The sequence below is a fragment of the Mustelus asterias genome, chromosome 5, assembly GCF_964213995.1.
Source record: "Mustelus asterias chromosome 5, sMusAst1.hap1.1, whole genome shotgun sequence".
In the NCBI taxonomy this organism is placed as follows: Eukaryota; Metazoa; Chordata; class Chondrichthyes; order Carcharhiniformes; family Triakidae; genus Mustelus; species Mustelus asterias.
In genome coordinates this window covers 14,858,251-14,879,536 of record NC_135805.1, presented here as the reverse complement: position 1 = coordinate 14,879,536, position 21,286 = coordinate 14,858,251, and the positions used below count along the sequence as shown (strand labels likewise).

Here is a 21,286-nt window from a genome sequence, read left to right as displayed (position 1 = left end):
CCAGGGAAAAAAGTCCCAGCCTATTCAGCCTCTCCTTATAATTCAAACCTTCCAGTCTCTCATTGCTCTGACGAAGCGTCATCTAGACTCGAAACGTTGGCTCTATTCTCTCTCTACAGATGCTGTCAGACCTGCTGAGATTTTCCAGCATTTTCTGTTTTTGTACCTAATTGTTATACTGCCTGATATTAATGTTTACATCAATGGCTGGAATCTTATCACCGTTCACACCGGCAGGATTTTCCAGTCCCGCTGCGGTGAACGGAGATTTGGCTGGGTGCCAAATTCTCCGACCTCGCTGCAGCGGGAGCGTGGCGTGAATGGCCGGTAAGACTGTGCCCAAGGTCTTTGCTTTCCATTTCTGCTCCTGCATTACAACAGTGACGATACTTCAACAACAATAATTTGTATTTATATAGCCACTTCGGGGTAATAAGAATATAAGAATATAAGAAATAGGAGCAGGAGTAGGCCATCTAGCCCCTCGAGCCTGCCCCGCCATTCAATAAGATCATGGCTGATCTGACGTGGATCAGTACCACTTACCCGCCTGATCCCCATAACCCTTAATTCCCTTACCGATCAGGAATCCATCCATCCGCGCTTTAAACATATTCAGCGAGGTAGCCTCCACCACCTCAGTGGGCAGAGAATTCCAGAGATTCACCACCCTCTGGGAGAAGAAGTTCCTCCTCAACTCTGTCTTAAACCGACCCCCCCTTATTTTGAGGCTGTGTCCTCTAGTTTTAACTTCCTTACTAAGTGGAAAGAATCTCTCCGCCTCCACCCTATCCAGCCCCCGCATTATCTTATAAGTCTCCATAAGATCCCCCCTCATCCTTCTAAACTCCAACGAGTACAAACCCAATCTCCTCAGCCTCTCCTCATAATCCAAACCCCTCATCTCCGGTATCAACCTGGTGAACCTTCTCTGCACTCCCTCCAATGCCAATATATCCTTCCTCATATAAGGGGACCAATACTGCACACAGTATTCCAGCTGCGGCCTCACCAATGCCCTGTACAGGTGCATCAAGACATCCCTGCTTTTATATTCTATCCCCCTCGCAATATAGGCCAACATCCCATTTGCCTTCTTGATCACCTGTTGTACCTGCAGACTGGGCTTTTGCGTCTCATGCACAAGGACCCCCAGGTCCCTTTGCACGGTAGCATGTTTTAATTTGTTTCCATTGAGATAGTAATCCCATTTGTTATTATTTCCTCCAAAGTGTATAACCTCGCATTTCTCAACGTTATACTCCATTTGCCATATCCTCGCCCACTCACTCAGCCTGTCCAAATCTCTCTGCAGATCTTCTCCGTCCTCCACACGATTCACTTTTCCACTTATCTTTGTGTCGTCTGCAAACTTCGTTACCCTACACTCCGTCCCCTCCTCCAGATCATCTATATAAATGGTAAATAGTTGCGGCCCGAGTACCGATCCCTGCGGCATGCCACTAGTTACCTTCCTCCAACCGGAAAAACACCCATTTATTCCGACTCTTTGCTTCCTGTCGGATAGCCAGTCCCCAATCCACTTTAACACACTACCCCCAACTTCGTGTGCCCTAATCTTCTTCAGCAGCCTTTTATGGGGCACCTTATCAAACGCCTTTTGGAAATCCAAAAACACCGCATCCACCGGTTCTCCTCCATCAACCGCCCTAGTCACATCTTCATAAAAATCCAACATGTTCGTCAAGCACGACTTTCCCCTCATGAATCCATGCTGCGTCTGATTGATCGAACCATTTCTATCCAGATGCCCTGCTATCTCCTCTTTAATAATGGATTCCAGCATTTTCCCTACTACAGACGTTAAGCTGACCGGCCTATAGTTACCCGCCTTTTGTCTCCTTCCTTTTTTAAACAGCGGCGTAACATTAGCCGTTTTCCAATCAACCGGCACTACCCCAGAATGCAACGAGGTTTGATAAATAATCACTAACGCATCCACTATTACCTCTGACATTTCTTTCAATACCCTGGGATGCATTCCATCCGGACACGGGGACTTGTCCACCTTCAGTCCCATTAGTCTACCCAGCACTGCCTCTCTGGTAACATTAATCGTATTAAGTATTTCTCCTGCTGCCAACCCTCTATCGTTAATATTTGGCAAACTATTTGTGTCCTCCACCGTGAAGACCGACACAAAAAACTTATTTAAAGACTCAGCCATATCCTCATTTCCCACTATTAACTCCCCCCTCTCGTCCTCCAAGGGTCCAACATTCACTCTGGCCACTCTATTCCTTTTTATATATTTATAAAAACTTTTACTATCATTTTTTATATTAATTGCTAGCCTAGCTTCATAGTCTATCCTTCCTTTCTTTATCGCTTTCTTAGTCTCTCTTTGTTGTTTCTTAAATTTTTCCCAATCACTTGTTTCTCCACTATTTTTGGCCACTCTGTACGCAGCTGTTTTTATTTTAATACTCTCCTTTATTTCCTTCGTTATCCACGGCTGGTTCTCCCTTTTCTTACAATCCTTGTTTTTTGCTGGAATATATTTTTGCTGAGAACTGAAAAGGATCTCCTTAAAAATCCTCCACTGTTCCTCAGCTATCCTACCTGCCAGCCTGCTCTCCCAGTCTACCTTAGCCAATTCATCCCTCATCCTATCATATTTCCCTCTGTTCAAACAGAGGACACTGGTTTGAGACCAAACTTTCTCCTCTTCCATCTGAATCAGAAATTCGACCATATTGTGGTCACTAGACCCAAGAGGGTCCTTCACAATAAGATCCTTAATTCTACCTACCTCGTTACACAATACCAGATCCAAAATAGCTCGTTCCCTCGTCGGTTCCGTAACATGCTGTTCGAGGAAACTATCCCGACAGCATTCTAAGAACTCTTCCTCCATTCCACCCTTACCGACTTGAGTCTGCCAGTCAATGTGCATGTTGAAGTCCCCCATGATTATTGCCGTTCCATTTTTACACGCATCCCTTATCTGCTTGTTTATAGCCCTCCCTACCTCAACATTATTATTTGGGGGCCTATATACCACACCTACTAGTGTCTTTCTCCCTCTACTATTCCTCATCTCTACCCATAATGATTCCACGTTTTGTTCCTCAGAGCCTATGTCATCCCTCAGTACTACCCTGATATTATCTCTTATTAATAACGCGACCCCACCACCTTTTCCTTCCTGTCTACAGTATTACAGTTGATAAGGAGGATGTGCAGGATATTCTGGAGGGTCTGAAAATAGATAAATCCCCTGGTCCGGATGGGATTTATCCAAGGATTCTCTGGGAGGCAAGAGAAGTGATTGCAGAGCCTCTGGCTCTGATCTTCAGGTCGTCGTTGGCCTCTGGTATAGTACCAGAAGATTGGAGGTTAGCGAATGTTGTCCCATTGTTTAAGAAGGGGAACAGAGACTTCCCCGGGAATTATAGACCGGTGAGTCTCACTTCTGTTGTCGGCAAGATGTTGGAAAAAATTATAAGGGATAGGATTTATAGTTATTTGGAGAGTAATGAATTGATAGGTGATAGTCAGCATGGTTTTGTGGCAGGTAGGTCGTGCCTTACTAACCTTATTGAGTTTTTTGAGAAAGTGACCAAGGAGGTGGATGGGGGCAAGGCAGTGGACGTGGTATATATGGATTTTAGTAAGGCGTTTGATAAGGTTCACCATGGTAGGCTTCTGCAGAAAATGCAGATGTATGGGATTGGGGGTGATCTAGGAAATTGGATCAGGAATTGGCTAGCGGATAGGAAACAGAGGGTGGTGGTTGATAGTAAATATTCATCATGGAGTGCGGTTACAAGTGGTGTACCTCAGGGATCTGTTTTGGGGCCACTGCTGTTTGTAATATTTATTAATGATCTGGATGAGGGTATAGTTGGGTGGATTAGCAAATTTGCTGATGACACCAAAGTCGGTGGTGTGGTAGACAGTGAGGAAGGGTGTCGTAGTTTGCAGGAAGACTTAGACAGGTTGCAAAGTTGGGCCGAGAGGTGGTGGATGGAGTTTAATGCGGAGAAGTGTGAGGTAATTCACTTTGGTAGGAATAACAGATGTGTTGAGTATAGGGCTAACGGGAGGACTTTGAATAGTGTGGAGGAGCAGAGGGATCTAGGTGTATGTGTGCATAGATCCCTGAAAGTTGGGAATCAAGTAGATAAGGTTGTTAAGAAGGCATATGGTGTCTTGGCGTTTATTGGTAGGGGGATTGAATTTAGGAGTCGTAGCGTTATGTTGCAACTGTACACAACTCTGGTGCGGCCGCACTTGGAGTACTGTGTGCAGTTCTGGTCCCCACATTCCAGGAAGGATGTGGAGGCTTTGGAGAGGGTGCAGAGGAGGTTTACCAGGATGTTGCCTGGTATGGAGGGGAGATCCTATGAGGAGAGGCTGAGGGATTTGGGATTGTTTTCGCTGGAAAGGCGGCGGCGAAGAGGGGATCTTATTGAAACATATAAGATGATTAGAGGTTTAGATAGGGTGGATAGTGATAGCCTTTTTCCTCTGATGGAGAAATCCAGCACGAGGGGGCATGGCTTTAAATTGAGGGGGGGTAGTTATAGAACCGATGTCAGGGGTAGGTTCTTTACCCAGAGGGTGGTGAGGGATTGGAATGCCCTGCCAGCATCAGTTGTAAATGCGCCTAGTTTGGGGGCGTTTAAGAGATCCGTAGATAGGTTCATGGACGAAAAGAAATTGGTTTAGGTTGGAGGGTCACAGTTTTTTTTTTTAACTGGTCGGTGCAACATCGTGGGCCGAAGGGCCTGTTCTGCGCTGTAATGTTCTATGTTCTATGTTCTATAAACGCCTGATACCCCTGGATATTCATCTCCCAGTCCTGGTCACCTTTCAGCCACGTTTCTGTAATGGCCACTAGATCGTACCCACTTGTGCTGATTTGCACCATCAACTCATTCACCTTGTTCCGAATGCTTCGTGCATTCAGGCAAAGTGTCCTTATTCCAGCTTTTATCTGGACCCGCTTTGATGAGTCGCGAACACCCTCTCCCTCTACTCCCTTATCTAAATTACCGCCTTCATTCACTTGCACCCTCTCCTCTACCATTAATTTTGTAATTCCCCTTACCCCTGCATCCTCCCCCCCATCAATTAGTTCCTTGATCCTAGTCAACTCTTCTAGCTCCCCTCCCCCCAACATATCTAGTTTAAATTCTCCCCAGTAGCCTTAGCCAACCTACCGGCCAGGATATTGGTCCCCGTGTGATTCAAGTTCCACCCGTTTTTTGTATACAGATCACCCCTGCCCCTAAAGAGGTCCCAATGGTCCAGGAACCTGAATCCCTGCCCCCTGCACCAGTCCCTCAGCCACACATTCATCCTCCACCTCACTCCATTCCTGCCCTCACCTTCCCGTGGCACAGGCAGTAATCCTGAGATTACTACCTTTGCTTTCCTCTTTCTCAGCTGTCTCCCTAATTCCCTGTACTCCCTTTTCATGACCCCTTCTCCCTTCCTACCCACATCAGCGGTACCAATATGTACCGCTACCTCAGGCTCCTCTCCCTCCCACCTCAGGATTTCCAGGACGCGACTAGCGACATCCTGGATCCCGGCCCCAGGGAGGCAGACCACCATGCGAGAATCCCGCCTACCTCCGCAGAAACGCCTGTCTGTCCCCTTCACCATCGAGTCCCCGATTAATACCGCCTTCCTCCTCTTTTCCTTAGCCCTCTGAGTTACAGGGCTGGACTCCACTGCGGAGACACGGCCACTGCTGCTTCCCCCAGGCGGGCTGTCCCCCCCAGCAGTACTCAAGCAGGAGTACTTGTTGTGCAGGGGCAAATCCACCGGGGTGCTCTCAACCACCCTAGCCTTACCCTTCCTGGCCGTCACCCACTTGGCCTCCTCCCGTGGCCCTGGTGTGACCACCTGATGATAGCTCTTGTCTATCACCTCCTCATTCTCCCTCATCAGCCTAAGATCCTCGAGCTGTAGTTCCAGCTCCCTAACACGGTCTCTCAGGAACCGCAGCTCGACACACCCCTCACAGATGTGGATGTCCGGGAGGCCAGATGCCTCCAGGACCTCCCACACCCTACACTGGGAACAACACACTGGTTTCACACTCATACTGGACACTTTATGTCAAGTAAGACAGTGAAAAGTTAATAAGAGTGTAAGGAAACAAAAACTCACCCCTGCTCGTCCAAGCCCTGTGAGCCAAAGCCCTGACAGCTCACTCAACTTCCCACTCACTCTGCTGCCCGCTACGATGCTGCCCGCTGTATACTTTGGTGCACTTTTAAACCCTCCAAAAACTTCCCCTGGCCTGACTTCCGGTTTTGAAAAAACCTCCGATTTTAAACCCAAAATTAACTGAAAAAATAAATAATTAATTACAGTCAGAAAACCCACTCTCTTACCCTCAGCCTGCTAAATAAAACATCCCCAGCAAATACCATACACAGGGTCATTAGAAAACTTACTACCTAATGTGGCTGGATATCAAATTATGTTGGATAGATTTCAGGAGTGTCTGAAAGAATGCAAGAGAGGGAGCTGGGTGGAGACACTCAGGGAGGGAATTCCAGAGCATTGGGCAACATGGGCAACCTGCAGCCCGGGGGCCAGATGCGGCCCATTTGGGCTCTGAGTGCGGCCCACAAGACATTTTGTTGACCATTGTCGATGCCCAGGGTTGTCACATTATTTTGCTGATTTCCATCCACGTAATTTTTTTCTTACTGGTATGACTGAAGTGATTCGCACATAAAGCAAGGGCAAGTGAAGTGAAGGGCATACTGATTGCTCACAACACTGACTGTGAGAGCGGTGCGCTCCCTCTGTGGCCAAAGCGTAAATACTTCTTTTGTTTTTACCATCTGACGTTGATGACAGTTCTATGAATAAACAAATGATTAAGCATTTTCTATAACTTGTCGTGAAATGTTCAGTGTGTATTCAATCTGATTCATGGGGTCAGGGTTAGTGAACAAACCTGGTTTCAATCTTGCAGCACAGTGAGATGAAGGAGGGCCTTTCAAGCAGCCCACTGACTTGTCCCGGTTGCCCCGTCGCTGGCTGGTACGATGCTGGTGTGATTATGAATGGAGACCAGAGAGGAAGGATTTAATCGTACTTTAGAACATCCTAAAGTCAGGAAGGGTGCAAGTTTCCTCCGTTTTTTGCAGATACAGTTAGTATGATCCATTTGATGTCAGTGTGAGCTTTTACTCAACTGGGTTTTATGTCATTAGGGCTTTAAACAAACGGTTCCCAATTGTGATTACTTCATTCTCCGTGGGGTTTCCTGTCTGTGCTGAACCCAAACCACTTCTTACCGATCCGCAGCTTAACTCACATCCCTGTTTGCAGTTCCCTCCATAGGCCCCGCTCTCTCTCTGTAATCAGCTCCAGCCTACGACCCACCCCGCCCCAGGATATCTGCCCTCCTCCCATTCTGGCCTCATGCATACCCCCAATTTTAATAAGGGACACGGTGGCACAGCGGTTAGCACTGTTGCCTCACAGCGCCAGGAACCTGGGTTCGATTCCCAGTTGGGTCACTGTCTGTGTGGAGTTTGCACATTCTCCCCGTGTCTGCGTGGGTTTCCTCCGGGTGCTCCGGTTTCCTCCTGCAGTCTGAAAGAGGTGCTGGTTAGGTGCATTGACCCAAATAGGCGCCAGATTGTGGTGACTAAGGGAATTTTGCAGTAACTTCATTGCAGTGTTAATTGTAGCCTTACTTGTGACTAATAAATAAACTTTTTTTAACTCCACCATGGCTTGCCGCACCTTCAGCTGCCTGGGCCCTGAGCTTTGAAAATCCCAACCTTTTTTTACCAAACCCTTGGGGTGGGATTTTCTGGCTGTGTTCGCCCCGAGACCGGAAAATCCCCTCCGAGGTCAACGGATCTTTGCATGGTCCATGTCCCACCTGCTACGATTCCCGTGGCGGGCGAGACGGGAAAATTCCACCCTGGTCACTTGATCTCGTATGGTTTTTTTATTCATTCGTGGGACAATAAATGGGCAATAAACGCTGACTGGCCAGCATTTATTGTCCATCCCTAGTTGCCCTTGGAGGGCTGTTCAGAGTCAACCTCATTGCTGTGGGTCTGGAGTCACATGTAGGCCAGACCAGGTAAGGACAGCAGATTTCCTTCCCTAAAGGGCGTTAGTGAACCAGATGGGTTTTTCCGACAACCGACAATGGTTTCATGGTCATCAGTAGATTCTTAATTCCAGATATCTTTTAATGAATTCAAATTCCACCATCTGCTGTGGCGGGATTTGAACCCAGGTCCCCAGAACATGAGCTGAGTTTCTGGATTAATAGTCGAGCGATAATACCACGAGGCCATCGCCTTCCCCAGTGTCAGATTAATCCTTGCATTTCAGAGAGGTCTTTGGGAGGATTTGTAATGATAAGCAGTTATATAAACCCAAGCTTCTTCTTGTTGATTTTCACTGACATGAGGCATCATCTTGGAATTGTTGTTCTGTCACTTACCCAGAAACAGATGAAGTAGATAAGCAGCACTATGGGAATGCCCCCAAAACTGTTCCCCTGCAGCACGGTCGATCCCCGCTCCAGGTTGAAGCAGTCAGTGCTATTGAATGCAACGTTCCTCGAGCTTCCACGGTTCCTGAGTAGAAGCACTGGATCCATCCTGGTGGGCGAGATCTGTCTCCCAACAGTTTCATCTAGAGGAAGATCCCAAAAGAATTGATCAACAACAACAAAATGGTGCTTTTTGCCTCTTCACTTTCCTTCAGTAAATATTATTTATCCATCGCTGATGATTCACCAAAATTATACCAGCGATCAGAGACAGTAATGTGGAGAGACTGACGAAGGATAAAATGGAAGCCAATCTTTACTCTCTCTAACAACCATTTATTCACAGGCATACACATTACTAGCATGCGCCTCCTAACCTCAACTCCAGTTTCATTCTGCTCCTTCTAATAAAAGCCCCCTGATTCTTAGAAACATAGAAACATAGAAACATAGAAGTTAGGAGCAGGAGAAGGCCATTCGGCCCTTCGAGCCTGCTCCGCCATTCATTATGATCTTGGCTGATCATCCAACTCAATAACCTAATCCTACTTTCTCCCCATAACATTTGATCCCATTCGCCCCAAGTGCCATATCCAGCCGCCTCTTGAATACATTTAATATTTTGGCATCAACTACTTCCTGTGGTAATGAATTCCACAGGCTCACCAGTCTTTGGGTGAAGAAATGTCTCCTCATCTCCGTTCTAAATGATCTACCCCGAATCCTCAGACTGTGACCCCTGGTTCTGGACTCCCCCATCATCAGGAACATCCTTCCTGGATCTACCCTGTCTGGCCCTGTCAGAATTTTATAAGTCTCTGTGACATCCCCCTTCATTCGTCTGAACTCCAGCAAAAACAATCCTAACCTAGTCAATCTCTCCTCATACATCAGTCCGCCATCCCTGGAATCAGCCTGGTAAACCTTCGCTGCACTCCCTCGAGAGCAAGAACATCCTTCCTCAGAAAAGGAGACCAAAACTGCACACAATACTCTAGGTGTGGCCTCACCAAGGCCCTGTATAATTGCAACAACACATCCCTGCTCCTGTACTCAAAACCTCTCACAATGAAGGCCAACATGCCATTTGCCTTCTTCACCGCCTGCTGCACCGGTTACTCACTAGTTAATGCCCACTGTCTGCTTACAATTAAACATAATTAATATGCAACAACCTAAGAGAAGCTCTGGATTGTTCTGTTCAGAGCAGTGAAGGTGAATGGAAGAGTTAATTGAACTCTCACTAATCACAAAGGGTTTCGATATATTAAGAAGAAGAAATTGTTTCCAATGACAAGAGGACTGACCATTAACCAGAGAGCAGAGATTCACATGGGTCTTGTTTCACTGAGTGGGGAGGTGATGGCCTAGTGGTATTATTGCTGGAATATTAATCCAGAAACTCAGCTAATGTTCTGGGGACCTGAGTTCCAATCCCACCATGGCAAATGGTGGAATTAGAAGTCAATTTTTAAAAATCTGGAATTCAGAATCTACTATGACCATGAAACCATTGTCAATTGTCGGGAAAACCCATCTGGTTCACTAATATCCTTTAGGGAATGTCCTTACCTGGCCCGGCAAATATGTGACTCCAGAGCCACAGCAATGTGGTTGACTTTCAACTGCCCTCTGAAATGGCCGAGCAAGCAATTCAGTTCAAGGGCAACTAGGGATGGGTAATGAATGCCAAAAAAAGGGAGGAAAAATGAGATTTTCTTCCTAAAACACAGCTAGTTTTTTTTGATCCGCAGTCCAAGCAGATTCATTAAGAACATTCAAAGAGATGTACAGTTGAAAAGGACATATTTAGAGGGCTTTGGGGAAAAGGCAGAGGTCTGGGACTAATTCGATATCTTTCCCATAGAGCCAGCACAAGCCATGTGGGCTCTTTCTGTTCTGTCTGATCCTTTGATTAATTCCATGAGACTATTTCCATCCATTTCTCCTCAGATGTGCTGTGAAAATGACCCAAGGGAATGTTGTCACCAGTTGGTGGAACAAGACCCAGTCTATGCAGATGCTACGGAACTAAGTTAAACCAAGCTACGATAACTGTGTGCAGAAAAAAGCCAAGAACAGAACTGACTGCCGTTGTATAGACTATTAAAATTACAGGATGGTCACAGCACAGAAGGAATCCATTTGACCCATCCAAGACCACTCTGTGAAAGAGCAACTCAGCTAATTCCACTCCCGCCTCCCTTTCCCCGTCGCCCTGAAAATGTGTTATCTCATCTAATTCCCTACGATTGTCTTCTTCACACACTCAAATCCTAACCACTTGCTGCATGAAAAGACTTTTCCCCACATCATGTCATCAACTTCAGGAAGCATAGAGGAGAACTTTCCCCCGTCTACACCAACGGGGACGAAGTAGAATTGGTCGAGAGCTTCAAGTTTTTAGGTGTCCAGATCTCCAACAACCTGTCCTGGTCCCCCCATGCTGACGCTATAGTTAAGAAAGCCCACCAATGCCTCTACTTTCTCAGAAGACTAAGGAAATTTGGCATATCAGCTATGACGCTCACCAACTTTTACAGATGCACCATAGAAAGTATTCTTTCTGGTTGTATCACAGCTTGGTATGGCTCCTGCTCTGCCCAAGACTACTAAGGGTCATGAACAAAGCCCAGTCCATCACGCAAACCAGCCTCCCATCCATTGACTCTGTCTACACTTCCCACTGCCTTGGAAAAGCAGCCAGCATAATTAAGGACCCCATGCACCCCGGACATACCTTCCCCATCTTCTGTCGGGAAAAAGATACAAAAGTCTCAGGTCACATACCAACTGACTCAAGAACAGCTTCTTTCCTGCTGCCATCAGACTTTTGAATGGACCTACCTCATACTAAATTGATCTTTCTCTACACCCTAGCTATGACTGTAACACTTTATTATCATAGAATCATAGAATCCTACAGTGCAGAAAGAGGCCATTCAGCCCATCGAGTCTGCCACAATCCCACCCAGGCCCTATCCACATATCCCTACATATTTACCCACTAACCCCTCTCTTGTTTCCTTCTTATGCACTCTCTTGTTTCCTTCTCAATGAACGGTATGCTTTGTCTGTACCGCACGCAAGAAACAATACTTTTCACTGTATCCTAATATATGTGACAATAATAAATCAAATCAAATCATCACTTCTTCTTTTGCCAATCACCTTAAATTTCTACCCTCGAGTCTCAACATCTCCATCAATGCGAACAATTTCTCTCTTTCTCCACTGTCACTGTCCACCCATCGTGGCTTTGAATGCCTCTACCAAACCTCCTCCCAACCTTCTCTTCAATTTATCCATGTAACTGAAGTCCTTATCCTTGGAACCATTCTCATGATTTTTTTCTCCACTCTCTCTAAAGCCTTCGCATCCATCCTAAAGTGTGGGGCCCAGAATTGGACACAATATGCAGTTGAGCCCAAACCATAGTGTTATAAAGGTTCATTGTTACGGGAAAAAGGCAAGATATTGGGGTTGAGAAACTCATCAGCCATGATCGAATAGCGGAGCAGATGCGATGGGCCGAATGGCCTATAATCTGCTCCTATATCTTATGGTCTTACTGTAACTTCCTGCTTTTATTCTAAGCAGGAAGTTACAAGTTTTATCTCTAAGCTTCTGCAAACCCCAGATTGCAAATGCTTTTTGAACCATCTCAACCATTTATGGACATGTACCTCCAGGTGGCTCCTGCGACCACACTAGAATTGGACCCTTTATTTTATTTTGCTTATCCTCAATCCTCTGATCAAAATAGTTGGATAGATTTCAGGAGTGTCTGAAAGAATGTAAGAGAGGGAGCTGGGTGGAGACACTTAGGGAGGGAATTCCAGAGCATTGGGCAATGTGGACAGCCTGCAGCCCATTTGGGCTCTGAGTGTGGCCCACATATTCTCCATATTAAATTTCACCTTCTTCACATCTGCCCATTCCACCAGCCAGTCTCTGTCTTCTTAAAGTCTACATAATCCTCACAGCTCACAATACTTCTAGGTTTTAATACATCTGCAAATTGTTTCAAAGGTACATACAAATTAGGAGCCGGAGAAGGCCACTCAGTCCCTCGATCAATAAGATCATAGAATCCTATAGTGCAGAAGGAGGCCATTCGGCCCATCGAGTCTGCATTGACCACAATCCCACCCAGGCCCTATCCCCACAACCCCATGCATTTACCCTAGCTAGTCCCCCTGACACTAAGGGGGAATTTAGCATGGCCAATCCACCTAACCTGCACACCTTTGGAGTGTGGGAGGAAACCGGAGCACCCGAAGGAAACCCATGTAGACACGGGGAGAATGTGCAGACTCCACACAGACAGTGACCCAAGCTGGGTCCTTGGTGCTGTGAGGCAGCAGTGCTAACCATTGTGCCACCATGCTGCCTTTTTTCAACATGGTATGATCTTACCAAAGCCCTGTAAAGTTACAGCAGGACTTCTTTGCTCTTGCGCTCCAATCCTGTTGTAATAAAGGTTAACATACCTTATGTGCCTTCCAAATTGCTTGCTGTTCTTGCATGTTAACCCTCTGCGATTCACACAACAGCACAGAAATCCCTTTGTATCCCAACATTTTAGAGTCTCTCGCCTTTAAAAAAAATGCTATTTTTCCATGTTTCTAAATGGATAATTTCACACCATTCCAACATTTTATTCCACACAGCAGAAATAAAACAAAAATAGGGTGGGAGGAGACTTGTGTGGAGTACAAACGCTTGCCATCGACCAGTGAGGCCCAGTGGCCTGCTTCTGTGCTGTAAAATCCACACAGGCTGGACAGAGATCCTAGTGCAGCACTGGGGGAGTACGGCCATGCTCTGAGGTTACTTTGTTCAGATTTTGACAACGTGGAAAGAGTTTTGTTCAGACGAGTGTTAAAAATGACAATAAGGAGAGTTAGACAAGCAAACGTTTCGGGGGAAGGGTTCCAATTGGCAGTGGGCTTTGGGCTGGTGGTACCTGGGCCAGAGTCCCTGAATGATCCCTGGAATGAAGAGCTTGTCGTATGAGGAAGGGTTGAGGACTCTGGGTCTGTACTCGTTGGCGTTTAAAAGGATGAGGGGGGATTTTATTGAAACTTAAAGGATACTGCGAGGCCTGGATAGAGTGGACGTGCAAAGGATGTTTCCACTAGTAGGAAAAACTAGAATCAGAGGGCACAACCTCAGGCTAAAGGGAAGATCCTTTAAAACAGAGATGAGGAGGAATTTCTTCACAGTAAGAAGTTTAACAACACCAGGTTAAAGTCCAACAGGTTTATTTGGTAGCAAAAGCCACACGTGTGGCTTTTGCTACCAAATAAACCTGTTGGACTTTAACCTGGTGTTGTTAAACTTCTTACTGTGTTTACCCCAGTCCAACGCCGGCATCTCCACATCAGGAATTTCTTCAGCCAGAGAGTGGTGGATCTGTGGAACTCTTTGCCACAGAAGGCTGTGGAGGCCAGGTCATTGGGTATCTTTAAAACAGAGATAGATAGGTTCTTGATTAATAAGGGGATCACGGGTTATGGGGAAAAGGCAGGAAAATGGGGATGAGAAAAATATCAGCCATGATTGAATGGCAGAGCAGACTCGATGGTCTAATTCTGCTCCTATGTCTTAAGGTCTTATGGGGTCACATCTGAAATTAGACCCCGGTCTACAAAGCCGCAATTGCCCCAGGAACCCTCAGCCTGTTGCAGGAGAGAGTTTGAGATTTCCATTTGCCTGTGTGTGAAGCACTTCCTGATTTCACTCCCAAACAGCATTGCGTTATTCTTAAGATCATACCTCCTTGCTCTGGATTTCCTCAGGGGAAGTTGTTTCTATAAATTAAACCTTAACCCTTCAAAAGCCTCATTTTGATCACCCTCCTAGAATCAAGACAATGCAAATCAAGTTTACACAACCTCTTTCGTAAATAACTGGTCTGTTCTGTTAAATGCCACATCTGCCACTATCACAATGCTGGTCACATAACTGAAATAACAAATTGACTGTCAAAGACTTTGAAGTGTGAAAGTTGCAACATTGGAGGATTGTTTCACACCATTTATATCATAGTGTCCTATGAGAAAGAGAAAGTAAAATCTTTACTAGTCTTCCCCACCACCCCACTTGCAACTTTAATGAAAATAAACTTATTTCCTGAGTTATGTAACACTCACTGTTTTTTTATTTCAAAAATATACTTTATTCACAAAAAAAAACTTTCAAATAAGACATTACATTCATTACATTTCATTACTTAAAACTATGTACATGCATCGTCCGGGTTTACTGTGTGCCGTTATTTTTCAGGTTGGCACACAGTTTCGCAGGCCGAGGGTATTCTGCAGTTACCCGGCCCTCGGTCTGCCTCGGTTGAGACGCTTTACACGGTGGCCTTTCCCCATTGTGCCTTGGCGGCGGCTGCCCCAAGCTTGAGCGCGTCCCTGAGCACGTAGTCCTGGACCTTGGAATGTGCCAGTCTGCAACACTCGATCGCGGACAATTCTTTCAGCTGGAAGATCAGCAAGTTTCGGGCGGACCTTCGCCGAGTTGATGACCCTCCAGAGATATTTGTCTCGCTGTGCGTCCCCGGAAACAGCCCGTAGAGCACAGAGTCCTGCGTCACCGAGCTGCTCGGGACGAACCGCGACAAATACCACTGCATCTCACTCCAGACCTTCTTTGCAAAGGCACATTCCACAAGGAGGTGTGTGACCGTCTCGTCAGCCCCGCAGCCGCTTCGAGGGCAGCGTGCGGTGAGGTTGAGACCTCGGGCGTGCATAAAGGATCTGACGGGGAGTGCCCTTCTCACCACCAGCCAAGCCAGGTCTTGGTGCTTGTTTGTGAGTTCTGGTGATGAGGCATTCTGCCAAATGACACTGACAGTCTGCTCAGGGAACCATCCGACAGGATCTGCCGTCTCCTTTTCTCTCAGGGCCTCAAGGACATTACGTGCTGACCACTGCTTGATAGCCATGTGGTCAAAGGTGTGTTTCCGGAAGAATTTCTCCACGAAGGACAGGTGCTGTGGTAAAGGGTTCAATGCAACACACAAAAAGGACGGAGGAGAGAGGGCAGCCCTGCCTGACTCCAGACCTGATTTGAAACGTATCTGATTCCCACCCATTGATTGAAACTGCGCTACTGATGTCTGTGTAGAGCAGTTGGATCCAATTGCAGATTCCCTCCCCAAAGCCCATTTTGGAGAGCACATCCATCATGTAGCTGTGCGATATTCTGTCAAACGCCTTTTCCTGGTCTAGACTGATGAGGCAGGTGTCCACCTGCCTGTCCTGCACGTAAGCGATCGTATCCCTGAGTAGCGCGAGGCTATCAGAGATCTTCCTGCCGGGTACAGCACAGGTTTGATCAGGATGGATCACTGACCCCAGAGCAGACTTGACCCGGTTGGCGATGACCTTGGCCAGAATTTTATAATCCACATTCAATCGTGAAATGGGTCGCCAATTTCTAATTTCTTCCCTTTCCCCCTTCTGCTTGTAGATGAGGGTGATGATGCCTTTCCTCATGGATTCTGACATGCTGCCTTCCAGAAGCATACTCTCGTATACTTCCAGGAGGTCCGGGCCCGTCAAGTCCCACAACGCCGAGTAAAACTCAGCCGGTAAGCCGTCACTACCGGGAGTTTTACCCTTCTGAAGGGACTCGACGGCCTTTGTCAGCTCATCCAGAGCTACCGGTCTGTCCAGGCTCTCCCGCTCGCCGTCGTCTAAGACCTCTGTGATAGACGACAGGAAAGACTGGGAGGCCGTGCTGTCTGTTGGCTTCAGGTCATACAGTCCGGCATAGAAGGATTTGCAAATCCTCAGAATGTCAGACTGCGATGACCTTACAGAGCCATCTTCTTCCTTCAGGCTTGTGATCACAGAGGATTCTCTGTGCACCTTCTGGAAGAAGAAGCGCAAGCACGTTTCGTCCTGCTCCAAGGAGCGGACCCTGGACCGGAAGATAACCTTGGAGGCCTCCGAGGCAAAGAGCGAGGCTTGCTGGCTCTTCACCTCCCGGAGGTCCTCCTTGACATCAACCCCCACCGACTGCAGTTGGAGTAGCTCCTGCGTGTTTTTCTGGAGTCGGGACATTTCCCCCCGTCTCTCCCTGGCCTTCTGAACCCCTTTTCGGATAAAGAACCTCTTGATGTTGCCCTTGATGGTTTCCCACCAGAGCGATGGAGACTCAAAGAAGGGTTTCACGGTTCTCCAACCGTGGTAAACCCTCTTGAGTTCCTCAAGGTTCTCTAGGGTCAACAGTTCTACATTAAGCTTCCAGGACCCCCTGCCCACTTTCTGGTTTTCCTCCAGCTGACAGTCTGCCAGCAGGAGGCAGTGGTCAGAGAAGAACACCGGCTTGACGTCGGTGGACCTGACCGTGAGCGCGCGGGATGCAAACATGAAGTCGATCCTGGAGCGGACAGACCCGTCTGGCCGCGACCACGTGTATCTACGCTGCCCTCCGTCTGCTGGGTCGCTGAAGACGTCGAGCAGCTTGGCATCTTTGACTGTTTCCAGCAGGGCTCTGGACGTAGCGTCCAGTTTGCTCTGAGCCCTGTTGGATCGGCCGGCCTTGTCAATGATACAGTTAAAATCCCCACCCAGTATGATGGGCCTGGAGGTGGTGAGTAGCAGTGGCAGTTGTTCAAAAAGTGCCAGCCGCTCGGTCTTGACGGCAGGGGCATACACATTAATCAGCCTGAGAGGGCAGTTTTTGTACGTGACATCTGCTACGAGGAGGCGTCCTCCCACCACCTCCTTAACTTCGGAGACGGTGAAGTTGCCTCCTCGCAGCAGAATGCCTAGGCCGGATGAACGGCAGTTGTTCCCACCTGACCAGATGGACGGTCCGTGGGACTACACACTTGACCAGCGCCTGTAGTTGCTGAGGTGTGGTATTCCACACTCCTGCAGGAACAACAGGTCGGCCTTGACCTTGGCCAGGTAGGACAAGCTGGCCGCACATCTCAGGCAGTCTTTAACACTGCGAACATTTAAAGATGCAAACTTTAAAGACATTTTAATGTTTAAAAGGTTTGTCAGTTCTTACGTGTCCTTCAGTCAGCCTCCTCCAGGTGCTGCATTCCTGTGGCGCTGACGAAATTCTGCAGGGCTGCAGGGCTGAGGTAGCACACACTGTTCCAACTACAATATGTAACCCAAGTTGACATTGCAGTGCTGAGGGCCTGCTGCACTGTCAGAGGTGCCATCTTTCAGATGACACTTCTAACTTGATTTTAAAGTTTATTTATTAGTGTCACAAGTAAGGCTTACATTAACACTGCAATGAAGTTACTGTGAAAATCCCCTAGTTGCCACACTCCGGCGCCTGTTTGGATACACTGAGGGAGAATTTAGCACGGCCAATGCACCTAGCCAGCACGTCTTTTGGACTGTGGGAGGAAACCGGAGCACCCGGAGGAAACCCACGCAGACATGGGGAGAACGTGCAAACTCCACACCGACAGTGACCCAAGCCGGGAATTGAACCCGGGTCCCTGGCACTGTGGGACAGCAGCGCATCCTTGTACCGCCAGGGGATGTCCTTTGGGTGGATATAAAAGGTCACCTGGCACTAGAATTGTAGAACCATAGAGGGCAGAAGAGGCCCTTCGGCCCATCGAGTCTGCACCAGCACATTAGAAACACCTGAACTCCCACCTAATCCCATCTGCCAGCACTTGGCCCATAGCCCTGAATGTTATGATGTGCCAAGTGCTCATCCAGGTACTTTTTAAAGGATGTGAGGCAACTCGCCTCCACCACCCTCCCAGGCAGCGCATTCCAGACCGTCACCACCCTCTGGGTAAAAAACATTTCCAACATTCCCCCTAAACCTCCTGCCCCTCACCTTGAACCTCTGTCCCCTTGTGACTGACCCTTCAACTAAGGGGAACAGCTGCTCCTTATCCATTCTGTCCATGCCCCTCATAATCTTGTACACCTCGATCAGATCGCCCCTCAGCCTTCTCTGCTCCAACGAAAACTATCCAAGCCTATCCAACCTCTCTTCATAACTTAAATGTTCCATCCCAGGCAGAGGGTGGTGAGTGTCTGGAACAAGCTGCCAGAGGTAGTAGTAGAGGCGGGTACAATTTTGTCTTTTAAAAAGCATTTAGACAGTTGCATGGGTAAGGTGCGTATAGAGGGATATGGGCCAAACGTGGGCAATTGGGACGAGCTTAGTGGGCAGCCATTGGGCTGAAGAGCCTGTTTCCATGCTGTAAACCTCTATGACTCTCCCTCTATAGCAGCATCCTGGTGAATCTCCTCTGCACCCCTTCCAGTGCGGGATTATCTTTCCAATAACGTGGCGACTACCTGGAAGAAGAGCAGGGGAGGGAATCTCTGCGATGCCCCCATCAGCATTTATCCCCTGACTAAACATTATTAATGTCCACATCATAAACATTATTAAAACAGGTTCATTTGATGGGATCATTGCCAGATGCAAGCGTCAGTCCCATATCAGGAAAAAATACATAACTTGATTGGTTGTAAAAAAAAAACACTTTGCGATCTCTCCACGTTTTGGGAATGGGACTTGGTTAATGCAATCTCTTCCCAGTAATCCACTTAACCCAGCAGAAGCTCTGACCTCTCCATGATGACTTTGGACGAACAAGAATTATCAGTGAACTGGGGGGACTGCGATACAACAAAGGCGAGAATAATGCGCCCACACTTCCGCCTTAGTTGCTCAATTTCCCCCTGCCCCTTTCCCCAAATGTTTTAAAAATAAATCCTTCCAGCCAGTTATAAAATCCAAGTCCAGTGTGTTTTTGTTTGGCTGGGGCAGGCGATGTGGAGAAACTTTCTGCAGCAACTTTCCCGCATTGCCCTATTGTCAGTTTCACTGCCAGCCTCAGGGAGTTTGGGAGAGTTAGTGTAAGATACCAGCGAACGTGGCAAGAAATGTACAAAGACACAACAGCAGCCAGTCCCTCCCCCAGCAAACTCTGGCCAGCTTGCCCTCTTTTGTCCCCTGTTAAAAAACAGCTTCCACATTCTGCAGAGAAACCCACCTGATAGTGGCTCCTAACTCCCCCGTGTCCGATCTCTCACTCTCCCTGCGATCCGTTGACATTTTATCTCAGTTTAACTTTCTCTCACATTGAAACAAACATTTACCTCTGCCCATGCGCGCTTCCTGTGAACCTGTTCCAGTTCCACTGGTGTAATGAGATTATGTCCCCACCCTGTAAAGTCACATTAAATAAAGCATAAACTCAAAGTGAAAGAAAGACCAGCTGACTTACATTCCTCTCAGTGCCTTCCGGCCAGTCTCTTGGAGCTGCAGTTACTGCTGTCATACAGGAGGGGGCAGCTGGGTTGTGAGCAGCAAGATCCCACAAATAGCAATGTAATCATGATCAGATGATCTGTTGTGCTGTTGTTCGACTGAAGGGGCAAACTCCCTGGTTCTTCTCTGTAGGGTCTTGTGGAATCATAGAATCCCTACACTGCAGAAGGAGGCCATTCAGCCCATCGAGCCTGCACTGACAATCCCATGATGTGGAGATGCCGGCGTTGGACTGGGGTAAACACAGTACGAAGTCTCACAACACCAGGTTAAAGTGCAACAGGTTTATTTTAGCACAAGCCACTAGCTTTCGGAGCGCTGCCCCTTCATCAGGTGAGTGGGAGTTCTGTTCACAAACAGGGCATATAAAGACACAAAGTCAATTTACAAAATAATGATCATAGAATCCCTACAGTGCAGAAGGAGGCCATTCGGCCCATCGAGTCTGCACCAACCACAATCCCACCCAGGCCCTACCCCCACATATTTTGCCCACTAATCCCTCTAACCTACACATTCCAGGACTCTAAGGGGCAATTTTTTTAACCTGGCCAATCAACCTAACCCACACATCTTTGGACTGTGGGAGGAAACCAAAGCACCTGGAGGAAACCCACACAGACACAAGGAGAATGTGCAAACTCCACACAGACAGTGACCCAAGCCGGGAATCGAACCTGGGACCTTGGAGCTGTGAAGCAACAGTGCTAACCACTGTGCTACCGTGCCACCCTGGTTGGAATGTGAGTCTTTACAGTAATGTGAGTATAAAGACTCGAATTCCAACCATTATTTTGTAAATTGAGTTTGTGTCTTTATATGCCCTGTTTGTGAACAGAACTCCCACTTACCTGATGAAGGGGCAGCGCTCCGAAAACTAGTGGCTTGTGCTACCAAATAAACCTGTTGCACTTTAACCTGGTGTTGTGAGACTTCTTACTGACAATCCCACCCAGGCCCTATCCCTGTGACCCCATGTATTTACCCTAGCTAGTCCCCCTGATACTAAGGAGCAATTTAGAATGGCCAATCCACGTAACCTGCACATCTTTGGTGTGGGGGAGGAAACCGGAGCACCCAGAGGAAACCCACGCAGACACGGGGAGAACATGCAGACTCCACACAGCCAGTGACCCGAGGTGGGAATTGAACCCAGGTCCCTGGCACTGTGAGGCAGCAGTGCTAACCACTGTGCCACCCTAATGGAATCTTTTGTATCTGACTGACATAGAATCATAGAAGCCCTACAGTACAGAAAGAGGCCATTTGGCCCATTGAGTCTGCACCGACCATAAACCCACCCAGGCCCTACCCCCATATCCACCCACTAATCCCTCTAACCTACGCATCTCAGGACACTAGGGGGCAATTTTTAGCATGGCCAATCAACCTAACCCGCACATCTTTGGACTGTGGGAGGAAACCGGAGCACCCGGAGGAAACCCACGCAGACACAGGGAGAACGTGCAAACTCCACAG

General features: G+C 47.6%; 1 protein-coding gene across 4 annotated transcripts in view; it reads right to left on the bottom strand.

Moving 5' to 3' along the window:
- The window catches only part of LOC144493376 (mechanosensitive cation channel TMEM63B-like), a 104,853-nt gene extending 85,036 nt beyond the window's left edge, over window positions 1-19,817 (bottom strand). Inside the window, exons 1-2 of one of the 4 annotated variants that reach the window (XM_078212201.1) lie at window positions 19,764-19,817; window positions 8,465-8,658 (exon numbers count right to left, since the gene is read on the bottom strand). In XM_078212201.1, coding sequence (XP_078068327.1) covers window positions 8,465-8,623 — 159 coding nt within the window. In that variant the 5' untranslated portion in view covers window positions 8,624-8,658; window positions 19,764-19,817. Of the gene's footprint in view, window positions 1-8,464; window positions 8,659-17,554; window positions 17,650-19,529 lie in introns of those variants that run through there. The other 3 variants (XM_078212199.1, XM_078212200.1, XM_078212203.1) reach the window with 3 other exon arrangements.
- Window positions 19,818-21,286: the final 1,469 nt, after the last annotated feature.